At 29.1% G+C, this 16,057-nt stretch overlaps 1 protein-coding gene across 1 annotated transcript in view; it reads right to left on the reverse strand.

Moving 5' to 3' along the window:
- Positions 1 to 2,457: 2,457 nt before the first annotated feature.
- The window catches only part of LOC142240681 (dynein intermediate chain 2, ciliary), a 30,897-nt gene continuing 17,297 nt past the window's right edge, over positions 2,458 to 16,057 (reverse strand). Inside the window, exons 2-9 of the mRNA XM_075312390.1 lie at positions 13,932 to 14,195; positions 13,758 to 13,863; positions 11,062 to 11,387; positions 9,853 to 10,291; positions 9,720 to 9,797; positions 9,487 to 9,659; positions 3,135 to 3,775; positions 2,458 to 2,849 (exon numbers count right to left, since the gene is read on the reverse strand). Of these exons, the coding sequence (XP_075168505.1) occupies positions 2,666 to 2,849; positions 3,135 to 3,775; positions 9,487 to 9,659; positions 9,720 to 9,797; positions 9,853 to 10,291; positions 11,062 to 11,387; positions 13,758 to 13,863; positions 13,932 to 14,195 (2,211 nt within the window). The 3' untranslated portion in view covers positions 2,458 to 2,665. The remainder of the gene's footprint in view (positions 2,850 to 3,134; positions 3,776 to 9,486; positions 9,660 to 9,719; positions 9,798 to 9,852; positions 10,292 to 11,061; positions 11,388 to 13,757; positions 13,864 to 13,931; positions 14,196 to 16,057) is intronic.

The following is a 16,057-nucleotide window of genomic DNA, read 5'->3' on the forward strand; positions in this document are numbered from 1 at the left end:
TTACTTTAACTGAAAATTTTTTTAGAAGTTAAGCTCCTAACTGGCATATAGAATATATAGGCAAGATGATAGATATGTCCATAGTACGGTTTAAAAGTTCGTTAGCTAACCTAGCACTAACGGAGCTTCATGAAAATGGGGGTAAGTCAGTTAAGAAAGTAATTGAAAATAGTTACGTTTTTAATGAAAAAAACTGAGTTTTGCAATCAACATCAATTAAATTTTTAATTGAATCAATTAAAAAATTAAATGAAATTTGCTAATGAAATCAATTAATTTTTTAATCAAATATTTTTTAATGATCAATTAAAGCTGTGATTGATGCTATCATTTTCGTCATTGAAGACATTTCAGTTAAAAAATTAATTGGATCAATTAATTTTGTGATTGAATCAGAAAATTTTTTTTCTGTGTGGTGTCATTTCAAACCCACAAAGAGATGTGCCAAACATGGTTTATATCGGCCTATATTTCGATATAGACCTAATTTGACTTCTTGAACCCACACACAAACATTTTTTTACTGATTCAATCACGAAATTAATTGATCCAATTTTGATCCAATTAATTCAAAGTCAATTAAAAAATTGATTCAATTAAAAAAATAATTAATACTATTAATTTTTGTGATTGATTTGTATTTCAATTAAAAAATTTGTTGAATAAATTAAAATTTTAATTGAATTTTTTTCAAAGCTCAATTAAAATTTTAATTGGAAACATTTTTGTGAAATTTTTTTCTGTGCATAAATTAAAATAAAGCTTTCAATTTGATACTTTAACAATATAAACATCCCAGCAAAAAAAGCGTCGCCAAAAAAGTAATGAAAATGTTCTTTTTGGATCCGGAAGTGGTGCAAAATTGACGCAGAAGCGATGAATTTAACATGGGCTTGTCATAGGACGGAAGTCCTCCATTTCAACAGCCGTTGCACTGAATTTGCATCACTTCTTTAGATGTGATCCGAATTCAATGGTTTGGATGCACATTAAAAAATTCTGTGATATATTGTCAAATAAATAATTTTAATTTTTTTTTTTAATTTTTAATGGATTCTAAAGCTTATCAGAAACGTTTGACCTCAAATATTTTCAAAAATTCACCATTTTTACAAATTGGATTTAGCATTTTTTTCGACAAAATTTACATGATTTGTACCATTTTATGAATTCTTACTCGGTTTTTAGCCTATTTGAAACAAAAAAAGTTAAAATTACCCATTAAAAGTATGAAAAAAACGAGTTATAAAAAATTGTATTAAAAGAACTTCCTGGGTAGTTAAAATAAAGAACATCATTGGGAGTGCATCTTCTGGAAGTGCTTTTAAAGTTGTGCCTTTGGAAGAACTTCCAAAATTTTTTGCTGGGATGCCAAATCTACCATGAAATGGTTTTTGTCAAAATAGAAGCCTGAAAATTCTAAAATTGAGATAGGCCTTGTAAGGGAAGAAATCCTTTAGATCGGTTTGTCCAGGCAGAAGATTTCAGCTTAAAAGGTTTTTTAATTTTGTATTTTCTTCCTAGCCATGAATAAGGCAACTAGGCTCAGTATTCGTCTTAGGAATCACTTGCTACTGCAGTCTTAACCCTCTAATGCCCCAATTTTTTTGCCGACTGATTAAATATTTAATGTTAACGACACAAAAGCAAGAAAACGAAACAAGACAAATTTATGCGGTAAAATTCAGTAAATGCTGCAAAGCCTCTTGGACAGATTTTACTAAGTTTTCTTTTTATTTTACCCATTTTTGTTGTCTTAAGGTGTGTTTTACTAAAAGCTTCCTGATTTTACGAAGCCTGCCTAAAGGCGGGATTGGGCATTAGAGGGTTAAGATCTCATGAGTTTTAGAGATTATTTTCTATTCTATTCCTGCTTTGTTTTTAGCCTTCTGAGAGGAAATTCTGCGCTTGCGTTTGATTGTGTCTGTATTCTTTCACTGTACGATCAGAATGATGTTAGAATTTCAATAATTTCTACCATTAAGCTTCTTGCCAAATGAGAGTATTTAATGATGAGATTACTCATTGCGTCTTGCATGGTGATTGGTGAGTATTTGAGAGTGATATAAAAAATTGAGAGCAAGAGAAAAATAGTTATGATTTGTATCATATTTCTACCATTAAGCTTCTTGCCAAATGAGAGTATTTAATGATGAGATTACTCATTGCGTCTTGCATGGTGATTGGTGAGTATCTGAGAGTGATATAAAAAATTGAGAGCAAGAGAAAAATAGTTACGATTTGTATCATATACAATGGAAATACAGTTGAGATTTTTAGCGATTAACATAAGCGTATAACTACTGCTGCCAACTTTTGACGACCAGAAATAACTAGATCCAACAGAATTTATAGCGGTATTATTTTTGTAAAAAATATACAGAAAAATATGTAAATGAGAATTATTTAATTTATGAATATAAATTTATTATTTCTTATTGTTATTTCATTTCTTTATATTATTTTTATTTATTTATTTGGTAAATCTTATAATTTCTTTTTACAAAAAACACCGCAGCATTATATGATTTTTCACATACAAGTTCCTTAATTAAATACATACACAAAACAAACAAAAATATTTATTAATTGTAAAAAAATGCAAATAAAAAATAAACTAAATTCCGAAAAAGATAAATATAAAATACATTTCGAATTTTTCTTTTCAACTTTGAACAGTGGTGGTGGTATCTTTGATTATAGCACCTTCTGGTAATTCTCGAACCAAAGAAAGTAATTTTTCCAATTTCTGAATTTGTAAAATGGATTGATCCAAATTTTGTTGCTTTTTGGGTGGTTTTACCATTACACGAAGATTGGGGGAGAGTTTCAATGAGGTTACAGTGCCCCTAGAAATAATATAGAAGAAATACAATTTAAAAAACAAAAAATATTTTTTCATGCAATAAAGGAATATGATCATGTCAAACCTATTTCAAGAGCAAAATTATATCTTTGAACGGAAAAAATTCAAAAATTTTGTTTTCTCGAAAAAATATACATGTTTGTCGAAATAAGATTCATAATTTCCGCAGAAAAAACATTCCCCATTTAAAAATAACATTTTGCTCTTGAAACATGCTTGAGGTGATCATATCTCTGTGTATTCCCTACAAAACTCGCACATTACTTACTTATCATCTCCCACGATGATAAATGGTAACTTCTCATTGAAGGACAAACGTGTTAGCTTATTTTTCCTTTTTGGCACCACAGCTTGCACACAAATTGCCTTGTATTTATTCACATTCAAATCGAAGACAAATGCCTTACCCTCATTGGTGACAGCTGCAAACACAGTACTCGAGTATGGCGACCATTTAACATCACCCACTGCAGAGCCCAAATCGAAAATGAATAGAGGTTCAGGACGCATATCTTCCCAGATCTTGACACGCCAATCTCCACTACACGATATAAAGATATTCGAATTGAACCTATTGAAGTCAATGCGATACACCGATAGATTATGGGCACGATAGGTCATTAGATATTTTGAACTATAGGCTATGCTACATTTGTAAATGCAACCCTCTTCCGTGCCTACAAGAAATATTTCCGGATCTTCGGGATGGAATTTCATACAGGAACCACAGCTACGTAAACGCATTTCGGTACCATCTGGTCCTGATACTACACCATTTTCGAGGAATAATGTAATGATGGTGGTGCACATTAGCTTATTTTGCATTAGAACCCAATTGAATACCCGTCCGCCAGATGATACGGAATAGAAGTTAATCTCACCGTCGGCCATATCGGGACCCCATTTTATCTGAAAATTAGAAAAATAAAACAAACAATTTAGGAATCACATGAATTGGATGTTGACATAATTTCAAAATGTCACAACTACCTAAGGGTTACACTCTCTTTCATCATCTCTAAAATTCCTAAAGAACTCTTGTCTAGCCTTATCTCATATAAAAGAAACCTTAGTCGCAGAGTCCTGCGCACTTGTGCCAAAAAAAAAAACTACCAAATTTAAAATTTTTGGTAAAAGTTTTGTCAAAATTTGTCAAAAAATTTTATTTTTATAGAAATTTTTTCCAAAAATGTATTTCTATACAAAATGTTTGCACCATTTTTTTTCTATGAAAATTTTTGCAAAAGAAAGAAAAATTTCGTAAAATTTTATTTCTATAGAAAATTTTCACAAAATTTTATTTGTATAGAAAATTTTCACAAAATTTTATTTGTATAGAAAATTTTGCCAAAAATGGATTTCATATTTGTTGTTTTGATCTCAGCTTAAAAACCATTGCGTTGACTAAACTACAAAAGTAGCTTAACCAACAGAGGAAAAGAATGTTTGCCAAAATTGTAAGGGCCGATGTTGAATGTGAACCACACCTAAACGCCAAGTTCTTTTCCGAATTTTATTTGACGTTTCTCTATTTCAGACTTATTCAATTTGAACCATGGAGAGATACACAATCCAACAACGTGTTAAATGGTTCCAAGAAATGGCAACAGTGGATGATCAATTTTCGAAGAAAATCATTTTCAGTGATGAGGCACATTTTCACCTCAGTCGATTCCTCAATAAATAGAATTGCCACATTTGGGCGAATGAGAATCCAAGAGTGATTGTCGAAATACCAATGCACCCACAAAGAGTGACTGTTTGGTGCGGTTTATGGGCGGGCGGCATCATCGGGCCGTATTTTTTCCAAAATGATGCCGGTCAGGCAGTTACTGTGAATAGTGTTCGCTGTCGTGAAATGATAACGAACTATTTATGGCCCGAATTGGAAGATATGGATGTGGACGATATGTGGTTTCAACAGGACGGTGCCACTTGCCACACAGCTAACGAAACAATGGCTCTTTTGCGCAACAAATTCAATGGCCGTGTTATCTCACGTAATGGCGATGTCAATTGGCCGCCAAGATCATGTGATTTGACACAGTTGGACTTTTTCCTTTGGGGTTATTTGAAAGAAAAGGTGTATGTCGATAAGCCAGCAACAATTCAAGAGCTAAAGGATGAGATAATTCGGCACATTAACGGCATAGAACCTCCATTACGCCTCAGCGTCATCGAAAATTTGGACCATCGGATGAAGATGTGCCACCGAGGTCGCGGCGCCCATTTGGCCGATATTTTATTCCATACATAATTGAATAATGCCGATATATCATAATAAAATAAAATTACAATAATTTCCTAAATAGTTTGTGTTTTATTCAAAATCAATATCGGCCCTGGAAATTTTAACCACCCTTTATTTGGGCAAAGTCCTATAGACTGCAAGATGGTTGGATGGACGCACGTTTCGGAAATACCACATTCCTCATCAGCATCCTCTACTTGCAGCAAAATTATTAACAAATTTTTGCAAAATTTTATTTCTAGAGAAAATTTCACAAGTTTTCACAAAATTTTATTTCTATAGAAAATTTTGCCAAAAATGGATTTCTATAGAAAATTTTTGCAAAATTTTATTTCTGTAGAATTTTTTGCAATTTTTTGAATTCTTTAGAAGATTTTTGCAAAATTTTATTTCTGTAGAAAATATTTGCAATATTTTTATAGAAAATTTTTGCAATTTTTTTATAGAAAATTTTTAAAAAATTTACAAAATTTTACAAAATTTTATTTTCATAGAAAATTTTGTCAAAAATGTATTTCTATAGAAAGTTTGTACAAAATAGATATTTTTTTAATTCCTTAGAAAATGTTTGTCAAAATTGTATTTCTATAGAAAATCTTTGTCAAAATTTTATTTCTTTAGAAAATGTTTGCAAAATTTTATTTTTATAGAAAATTTTTGCGATTTTTTTTGTAGAAAATTTTTACAAAATTTTATTTTCATAGTAAACTTTTGCGAAAATTTATTTTTGTCAACATTTTATTTCTATAGAAAATTTTGCCAAATTGTATGAAATTTGTCAAATATTTTTTTCTAAAAAAATGAAAAACTGCCTAAACATCAAGAATTCTACCAAACAGAAACAAAATCTACAATTTTTTAAAGAATTCCACCAACGGTGGCAAACGTGGTCCTGCATCAGAAATTAGTTTATTGTGATAACACATGTGGTGAAATTCACTATGCTGAATTTCATATCAGAGAGAAAGTTGCCATATTAAATTCTTATTTCAATTAATTTTCTTTAATGCAATAAAGGAAAGCGCTATATTTTTTATTTGTTAATTTTGTTTTCTAAAGCATCAAATGTCGGAAATATTATAAAATTTTAGAAAAAATGTAGGTTTGTTCCAATTGGCTACATTGGATACTAATTATGGCCTTCAAATCGTAGAAAAAGCCATTATAGGCTGCACGAAAGTGGGTCTTCGGTTTTTTGGTCCATTCTCAGGAAAGCGCCATCACGAGATTATCGATATTTTCGTATTTTTTAGGGCTAAACCTTACTCTTCAAAGTGCCCCGAACGCAAAAGTCCAACGGATTGATATCTAGTGACGATAGTGCGGTAGAAATGAAGCCAGAATTCTTTTTAAGCCATTCTTGGTTGACTTTGAGTCCTGTTGGAATGTCCTTGGTCTGCTGCAAAAATCTTTGTCTGACCAGGGTTTCAATAGTGTCTTTAGGTAATGTTCCTGCTAATATTCGGCATTTATAGATGAATACGAGAGGAGAAAGACTATCAGCCGTAACGGCGACCCATACAAATATCATCGGCAGCAGAGTCAAGCAAATTCGGTAAGTGGCCGGTTTAGTACAAGCAACTCCAACTGTTTCCATGCCCCTCGTTTTTGGGATTTCAATGGCTTAAGTCCAAGCAAATTTTTCCCTATGTTTTGCAACCGTCCTCGCGGTATGTTTAGTTCAGTTTTCTACCATTGCGGCGTGGGCTTCGTTCCAATTTGACCTTCACTTTTCAGATCATTTCTAGCACGGTTACCAATTTTTGGAGGCGAACCAGTATCACGATAAGATGAAATGGTACGAGTAACAAAAAATGTATTCACATTAAAATGCTGGGGGGCTCTATAGCCCCTTGTGGTTTTCCTGCCAAAAATATAGCAATCACGCTATCATGCATGAATTATATATTTTAAATAAATTAAAATACGACACAAGACTATAGAGAGACCACATAAAAATATGCGTAGATAACAACAATCTCCAAAATATGTAACATATTTATAAAAACAAAAAATTTCAAAACATAATTGAAGTTTAAGAAGAAAAATCCTGCACCCAGAGAAGGAATATGATCACCTCAAACATGTTTCAAGAGCAAAATATTATTTTTGGATGGTGACCATGTAACATGTTTATCGCAAAAATGTTGTTTTCTCGGCAAACATAACATGCTTTCTGAAAACAGATACATCATTTCCGAGAAAATAACATGGTTGCTGCGAACATGTTACATGGTCACCATCCAAAAATAACATTTTGCTCTTGAAACATGTTTGAGGTGATCATATTCCTTCTCTGGGTGTGGAATTAATCTACATATATGGGAATTTTATAAAAAATAAATCTATATAAAAAAGAAAAACACACAAAAATCAAAATGACGGGCTAATCAGACAGAAAGTTTAGATGTTAAAAGATGTAATGTGTCGGATATAGAAAACAAACATAAACTGCCAAAAATTAGGACGGGCGGAATTTTAAATAACCACTACCATGACAGGAATAGCTGGACAGTTACGAAAATTGTTTCTATAGATATAAAGTGGTGAAACATCGATTTATAAATGGTCTATCAGTTATGGACACTAGAGGCCAGGGTTGATAAAGTTGACACTTTTGTGCTTTTTTTTATACATTTCGACTGCCAAAAGCACCGTGGCACGACCGCGAGTCATTTGGTTCTTTTTCATCACAATTACTCTATATAGAGTTATTCTGCCTAAATGTGAACGTTTCTCACATATAAACTCAACTCTAAAAATTATAAAAAGCGGACATTGAAGAAATTAGGATATTACAGGATCTCAACATTTTTGAGAGGAATATTGTCTATACCACATTCGTTTGGTAGATTTTGCAAAGAGGTACTTCTTTGTGACAAAATTTTCTATAGAAATAAAATTTTGAAAGAAAAATCTATAGAAGTTTTTGACATTTCCTATAGAAATAATATTTTGACAAAATTTTCTTAAAAATAAAATTTTGACAAAATTTTCTATAGAAATTAAATGTTTACAAAATTTTATAGAAATAAAATTTTTACAAAATTTTCTTAGAAGTAAAAGTTTGACAAACTTTCCCATAGAAATAAAATGTTGACAACATTTTCTACAGAAATAAAATTTTGCAAAATAAGATTTTTTTAGAAAAACTAAAAAAAAATGTCCAAATCGGACTAGATTTTAATATATACTAGATTTTAATGTATACTTTTACAATAGTCTTTAAATTTGATATTATATAGTTTTAGCACCTTTTGGCTTCGACAAGTACATTTTTAGTACTTTTTCGTCAACATAATTTATCATCCCTGTTAGAGGCCATGGCAGAGATTTAATTTAAAATTACAGCTTCCAAGGACATCGGGTGTATTTGGAGATTTCTCAAGTAATTATCTCCATATACAAAATATGGATCTCAAATAACTCTAAATTCAAAATTTCTGACAAATCTTATGAAGATTTTAGACTGGGAAAAACTTCTTAAAACAAATCGGAAGATGGGTTTATATGTAGGTGCTATATCACAAAATTGTCCGGTATGGCTCATCTTCGAACTCGACATACTTGCCAAAAAATTTAGAACGTTAGGTTCTACTGCTATATTGTCTTAAAATTGTACCTTTATCAAGAGTACATATATGGTCAAAAATCGATATTTTAATATATTAAAAATAGAACAATACAATTGATCTATGCGGCCCATATTCTAGTAAAACCTACTTTTTATATCACCGTGAAATTTCACCCATGGCCTGAAATCCATTACTTCGTTTTTCGTTGTTCAATTAAAAACCCTAATGGAATCTAATTTGTCGAAATATTTCTCTAGTTACTAAGATAGGAAGTGTTTTTCAGTTTTGTTTCGCCGGAGTCGGAGTCGATCAAAATTTCTACGACTCCGGCTCCGACTCCGACTCCAGCAAAATCTTCAGACTCCGACTCCGGCTCCGACTCCACAGCCCTTGTTTCGACCAAACGTCAACAAGTTTTTCAGCGGTGAATCCCCACTCAGTAATGCTGGTGACATTTTTGTGTGCTTCAAAGATTGTCTTAGTGGTTTCACCGCAGCCTTCGAATTCGGTTATGAAAAGCAGGTTGCTTTTCATTTAGTTAAACATAGAATCGGTCACCACTATGGTGTTACAATCGACTGAATAGTCTAAGTGAGCCTGGAATATCAGTCTGCCACTATACCTAGCCCTTCATATTCTTGTCCAATAATCTCGCTTAAATATTTTAATAAAAAAAACTTCGTTGGTCGAAAATTTCGTTTCGAATGAATTGAAAAACTTTTTTTGTGTCTAACTTATCTAAAAATGACTCTTCCTTCCTTCATTAAACTTCCATGCCATAACCATAGTCTTACCTCCCATACACATTCTATGTGCTTATGTCCAACACCCATTGATACATATAGAGGTTCTCGATAATTTTCTTTAAGATTATAGACATGGACGTTGCCATCATATAGGCCAACGGCTACCAGAAAAGGATATTTTGGGTGAATATCACAACACATGACACCACTTTCCGTCATAACTGAAATTAATCGAGAGTTAAGGAAATTAAAAAAAAAAATAAATAAATGCATATTCTCACTGATATAATCCGGATAAGATGGATTTTTGACAGTAAACAAACAAACTGATCCTTCGCTGGGTTGTTTCATGAAATCATCTAAACAGCAGAGAATTAAAAAAAAATATTCACCACATCACATTTTATTACTCACGTGATCCAAAACATACGGCAAATAAATCATAGTAATGAGGATTAAACATAACATCGGTTACACTCATTTTCTTGGTCCTTTCATATTGAAATTTCCATAGAGGCAAAAGAGTACCTTCACCATCACGAAATTCATCAGCTGGATCTTCCCAATAGCGATAATCATGAGCTATATCCTTAAAAATATTCTGATTTATCATACGTTCCAATATTTGCCAACATTTCAGATATTTCTTATTCAACTCTTCGGCCATGGCTGCTTTTAATTCCTGTTTACTCATTTTCGATACATCTTTACGTTGAACTTTCTTATCCTCTTTTTTATCGCGATCTTTTTGTTGTTTTTCAAAATCTTCAGCATAACTGTCATAGATAACCCATTGAAGAACATTAGCTCCATATTGTGATCGAGGTGGAGGTATGGTTTGGGTTTCCACATTCTAGCAATTAGAAAATATTGAATACATTAATAAATTCTGGAGGAAATTGGATTGAAACTTAAATTAATCACAGCTAAAACTTAGTAAGTAGTTGAGGTGAAAAACTCATTACCAAATGCTCTTGTGGCATTACCCGCACCAATACATTATACTAGGAAGTAATAAATTACCTTAAACGAATGCTTTCCGGTACTAAACACCATTTACTCATTAGTACTACACACAAAAAATATAATGCTTACCTCCGAAAACTACACTGTAAGAAAAGTTTTCTTTTCTGAGGAACGAAATTTTGGACAAACAAAGTTTCCTTTGGACTCTACAAATTTTCTTTAAAAGCAAGTAAATAATTGATTTAAGTTAAACATAGAATTGCTTGCCAACTTTAGATTTATTAGCTTTGATACAAACACTACACAGACAAAAATTTGCGAAAATTTTTTAATTGATTTTTCAAAAATATTCAATTAAAAATTTAATTGATTTAACAAATTTTTTAATTGAAACAAAAATCAATCACAAAAATTAAGAGTATCAATTAATGTTTTAATTGAATCAATTAATTTTTTAATTGATACTATCATTTCTGTGATTGATAACATTTCAATTAAAAAATTAATTGAATCAATTACTTTCGTGATTGAATCAGAAAATTTTATTTGTGTGTACAGCAAAGGGGAATTTCGTTTCGGGAGGTATTTCTTTTGTCTTCGTGTGTTTTTTCACCGTAACGTAACATACTTATTAACTTTGTTTCGTAAGTCACTCACCCTTGTAGGATTTGTAAAAGTCAATGCTGCTCTCTCACAGAAATTAAACTGATTAATGAGTTTTCGTTTTTTACCACCTGTAGGTGGAGGTGGAGGGGCTGCTTCCACCACTTCTTCTTCAACTTTTTCAGCTTCGCCTTCTTCACCCTCAGCGCCTTCCTCAGCAGCCTCTTCTTCCGCTTCCTCTTCTGCAGGTTCTTCTTCGGCTGCTTCTTCACCTTCTTTGGGTTCTTGATCATCACCTTCTCCATCGCCTTCCTCACCGGGTTTTACACCAGCAGCTTCAGCTTCCATGAGTGAGTACCTTGGGGCGGGCAGGGGATAACCTAGAGAAGTATTAGAGGATAATATAGAGCAACAAATAAAATTTTGACAAATTTTTCTATAGAAATAAAATTTTGACAACATTATCTATAGAAATAAAACTTTGACAACATTTTCTAAAGAAATAAAATTTGGACAAAATTTTCTATAGAAATAAAATTTTGACAAAATTTTCTACAGAAACAAAATTTGGGCAAAATTTTCAATAGACATAAAATTTTGACAAAATTTTCTATAGAAACAAAATTTGGGCAAAATTTTCAATAGACATAAAATTTTGACAAAAAATTCTATAGAAATAACATTTTTACAACATTTTCTAAAGAAATAGAATTTTGACAAAATTTTCTATAGAAATAAAATTTTGACAAAATTTTCTATAGAGATAAAATGTTGGCCATATTTTCTATAGAAATAACATTTTTACAAAATTTTCTATACAAATAAAATTTTGACAAAAATTTCTATAGAAATAACATTTTGACAACATTTTCTAAAGAAACAAAATTTTGACAATATTTTCTATATACATAAAATTTTGACAAAATTTTCTATAGAAATAAAATTTTGACAAAATTTTGTTTAGAAATAAAATTTTGACAAAATTTTCTATAGAAATAATATTTTGACAAAATTTTCTATAGAAATAAAATTTTGACAAAATTTTCTATAAAAACAAAATTTGACCAAATTTTCTATAGAAATAATTTTGACAATATATTCTATAGAAATAAAATTTTGACAAAATTTTCAATAGACATAAAATTTTGTCAATAATTTCTATAGAAATAACATTTTGACAACATTTTCTAAAGAAATGAAATTTTGACAAAATTTTCTATAGAAATACAATTTTTACAAAATTTTTTATAGAGATAAAATGTTGACAAAATTTTCTAAAAAAATAAAATTTTGACAAAATTTTCTATAGAAATAAAATTTTGACAAAATTTTCTATAGAATTAAAATTTTGACAAAATTTTCAATAGACATAAAATTTTGACAAAAATTTCTATGGAAATAACATTTTGACAACATTTTCTAAAGAAATAAAATTTTTACAAAATTTTCTATAGAAATAAAATTTTGACAAAATTTTCAATAGAAACAAAATTTGGACAAAATTTTCTATAGAAATAATTTTGACAATATTTTCTATAGAAATAAAATTTTGACAAAATTTTCAATAGACATAAAATTTTGACAAAAATTTCTATAAAAATAACATTTTGACAACATTTTCTATAGAAATAAAATTTTGACATTTTCTATAGAGATAAAGTTTTGACAAAATTTTCTATAGAAATAAAATTTTGACAAAATTTTCAATAGACATAAAATTTTGTCAATAATTTCTATAGAAATAACATTTTGACAACATTTTCTAAAGAAATGAAATTTTGACAAAATTTTCTATAGAAATATAATTTTTACAAAATTTTTTATAGAGATAAAATGTTGACAAAATTTTCTATAGAAATAAAATTTTGACAAAATTTTCTATAGAAATAAAATTTTGACAAAATTTTCTATAGAAATAAAATTTTGACAAAAATTTCTATAGAAATAATATTTTGACAAAATTTTCAAAAGAAATAAAATGTGTACAAAATTTTCTATAGAAATAAAATTTTGACAAAATTTTCTATAGAAATAAAATTTTGACAAAATTTTCAAAAGAAATAAAATTTTTACAAAATTTTCTATAGAAATAAAATTTTGACAAAATTTTCTATAGAAATAAAATTTTGACAAAATCTTCTATAGAAATAAAATTTTGACAAAATTTTCTATAGAAATATAATGTAGACAAAATTTTCTATAGAAATAAAATTTGGACAAAATTTTCTATAGAAATATAATGTTGACAAAATTTTCTATAAAAATAAAATTTTGACAAAATGTTCTATAAAAAAAAAATTTTGAGAATTTTTCTATAGCAATAAAATTTTGACAAAATTTTCAAAAGAAATAAAATTTTTATAAAATTGTCTATAGAAACAAAATTTGGGCAAAATTTTCTATAAAAATAATTTTGACAATATTTTCTATAGAAATAAAATGTTGATAAAATTTTCTATAGATATAAAATTTTGACAAAAATTTCTATAGGAATAAAATTTTGACAAAATTTTCTCTAGAAATAAAATTTTGACAAAATTTTCAAAAGAAATAAAATTTTTACATAATTTTCTATAGAAATAAGATTTTTACAAAATTTTCTATAGAAATATAATGTTGACAAATTTTTCTATAAAACTAAAGTTTGGACAAAATTTTCTATAGAAACAAAATTTCGACAAAATTTTCTAAAAAATGAAATTTCTCTATGGTTACACATACAATATTTTTCAAATAAAAAACAAACTCACCTATTTCACCACTCTCTTCCATTTGGTATTTCGCCTCTTCGGAATCAATATGAAGAGAGTTGCCATCGAATTTCAATAAGGTCACAGTATTGCTGGCAGGTGGAAGCTATGCAAATACCGAAAAACCTTAATAGGAAAACTCTTTTACGCCCCATTTCGATTTCTATGACTTACGGTAACATATGCCTCATCTTTGAAACTATAGACTACCAAGTTATGGACAACATTGGTATTGGTATTTGTGAGAACTTTTGTAATTTCCTCAGATAATTCAGCTTCTGACATATCCAGTTGATGTTCCGGTCTATGCAATTGACGGGATTTCATCCAGGCATCCAGGTCATCACCGTCACCACCACCGCCTCCACCACCAGCACCAGCACCATCGCCACCAGCAGGTGGTGGGCCCTTAGGTTTTGTTGTAGAAGCCCGATTAAGCTACATGAAGAGGTTAGAATTGCATTAAAATTAATTCAATCTTTCAAGACAATGGGAAACAAAAAGAAAACTCTGTTTGCTGCTAATTGGTGGTGCTCAAAAAACTTACCACTATATTAAAGCTTTGTTTTTAAGTATATAAATATTATTTATATTAATTATAACTATATTATAGTTTTTACAAAAGTTTTCTTAAAAATTCAAAATATATTTATTCAAAAAAGTTACAAAAATCCAATTCCTTTATGAAAGGAATATAAAATTCCAAAATTTTACTGCACATTTCTAAAGCTTGCCTTAAGTAAAAAATTATGTGTTTCAAGAAGAAGTAGAAAATGTCATTACTATTGGAAGAAAATGGAAGCATGCTTCATGCAATTGTTTGTTTGAAAATCTTTGCATTTTACCTGATCCACATCGTTTTCAAACGTCGAGTCTGTTACGTTTTCAATTTCAGCCTCTAGAGGCTCAGACTCTGTGATATGATCTTCTGTGGATTCCATGAAGTTAAGTTTCTTTTTTCTAAGATTTATTTACAATTTTATTTTCTAAATAAACTTTGGAACTTTGAAAATAAATAATAAAATAAAAAAGATTATCGAAATATTTTTAAAATGTATTTTGAATTTTGGTGTTATTTACAGATACCAATTGTAAATATCTAATAGTAATGTGTTGGAAAATGTTGGTGCAATTGTTAGGTAATAGAAATTCTATTTAAAATTTTCCTTTTAAGATGTTAAGAATTTGAGATGTGAAAACAAATTTAAGTTAATTATATCCTAAAAATTTAATATCGTTTATTTTTATTTATGGTTTCAAATAATTAACATTAATTTTTAAAATTTTTTAGTATCTTAATTCATTCATTTTCATTTCAAATTAATTCAATTTAAAGAAAATTTAATACATTTATAAATTATTTTATTAGTTAATTTTAACTATGTTTTAGTTTAATATTAATTCATATTAAACTAAAACATAGTTAAAATTAACTAATAAAATAATTTATAAATGTATTAAATTTTTATTTCAATTAACTTGATATGATACAATATAAATTCATTTTGATTGAGGTGATTTTATGTTAGGTTATGTTGAAAAGAAGAGCTCCTTATTTTCCACCTCAAGTCGACAGACATATACACGGAAAAAATTTCACGAAAAATTTTCCAATTAAAATTTTAATTGAGTTTTAAAAAATATTCAATTAAAAATTTAATTGAATCAACAAATTTTTTAATTGAAACAAAAAACAATCACAAAAATTAATAGTATCAATTAATTTTTTAATTGGATCAATTAATTTTTAATTGACCTTCAATTAATTTTTTAATTGATACTATCATTTCTGTGATTGAAGACATTTCAATTAAAAAATTAATTGGATCAATTAATTTCGTGATTGAATCAGAAACAATTTTTTTTGTGTGTACCCAAGGTTAGGTTAGATATAGTGGCAGCCATCATAACTATAGTGAAGCATATATTGAATTTTCCCCAACTTTTTCCGAAAACATAGTCATGAATATCATTCATTGAAAACAAATTGAGTACCATCTTTATTACACTCCCATCATGAAATTTCACTCACAGCTTACATGCTTGAGAATTTTTTTTCAAAAGATTTGTGAATCTACGCCTTGGGTAATGACTAAAGAATAAATCCTCAATGCCCCATTGCGAGCATACAGATTTGTTATGCCGCAAACATAACATGTTCGCTGTAAAAATAACATTTTTACTGTGAAAATAAAATGTTTGCTGCAAAATTATATGTTTGAGAGCATACAGATTTGTTATGCCGCAAACATAACATGTTCGCTGTAAAAATAAAATTTTTACTATGAAAAAAAATGTTT

The sequence above is a fragment of the Haematobia irritans genome, chromosome 5 (assembly GCF_050003625.1).
Source record: "Haematobia irritans isolate KBUSLIRL chromosome 5, ASM5000362v1, whole genome shotgun sequence".
NCBI lineage: Eukaryota > Metazoa > Arthropoda > Insecta > Diptera > Muscidae > Haematobia > Haematobia irritans.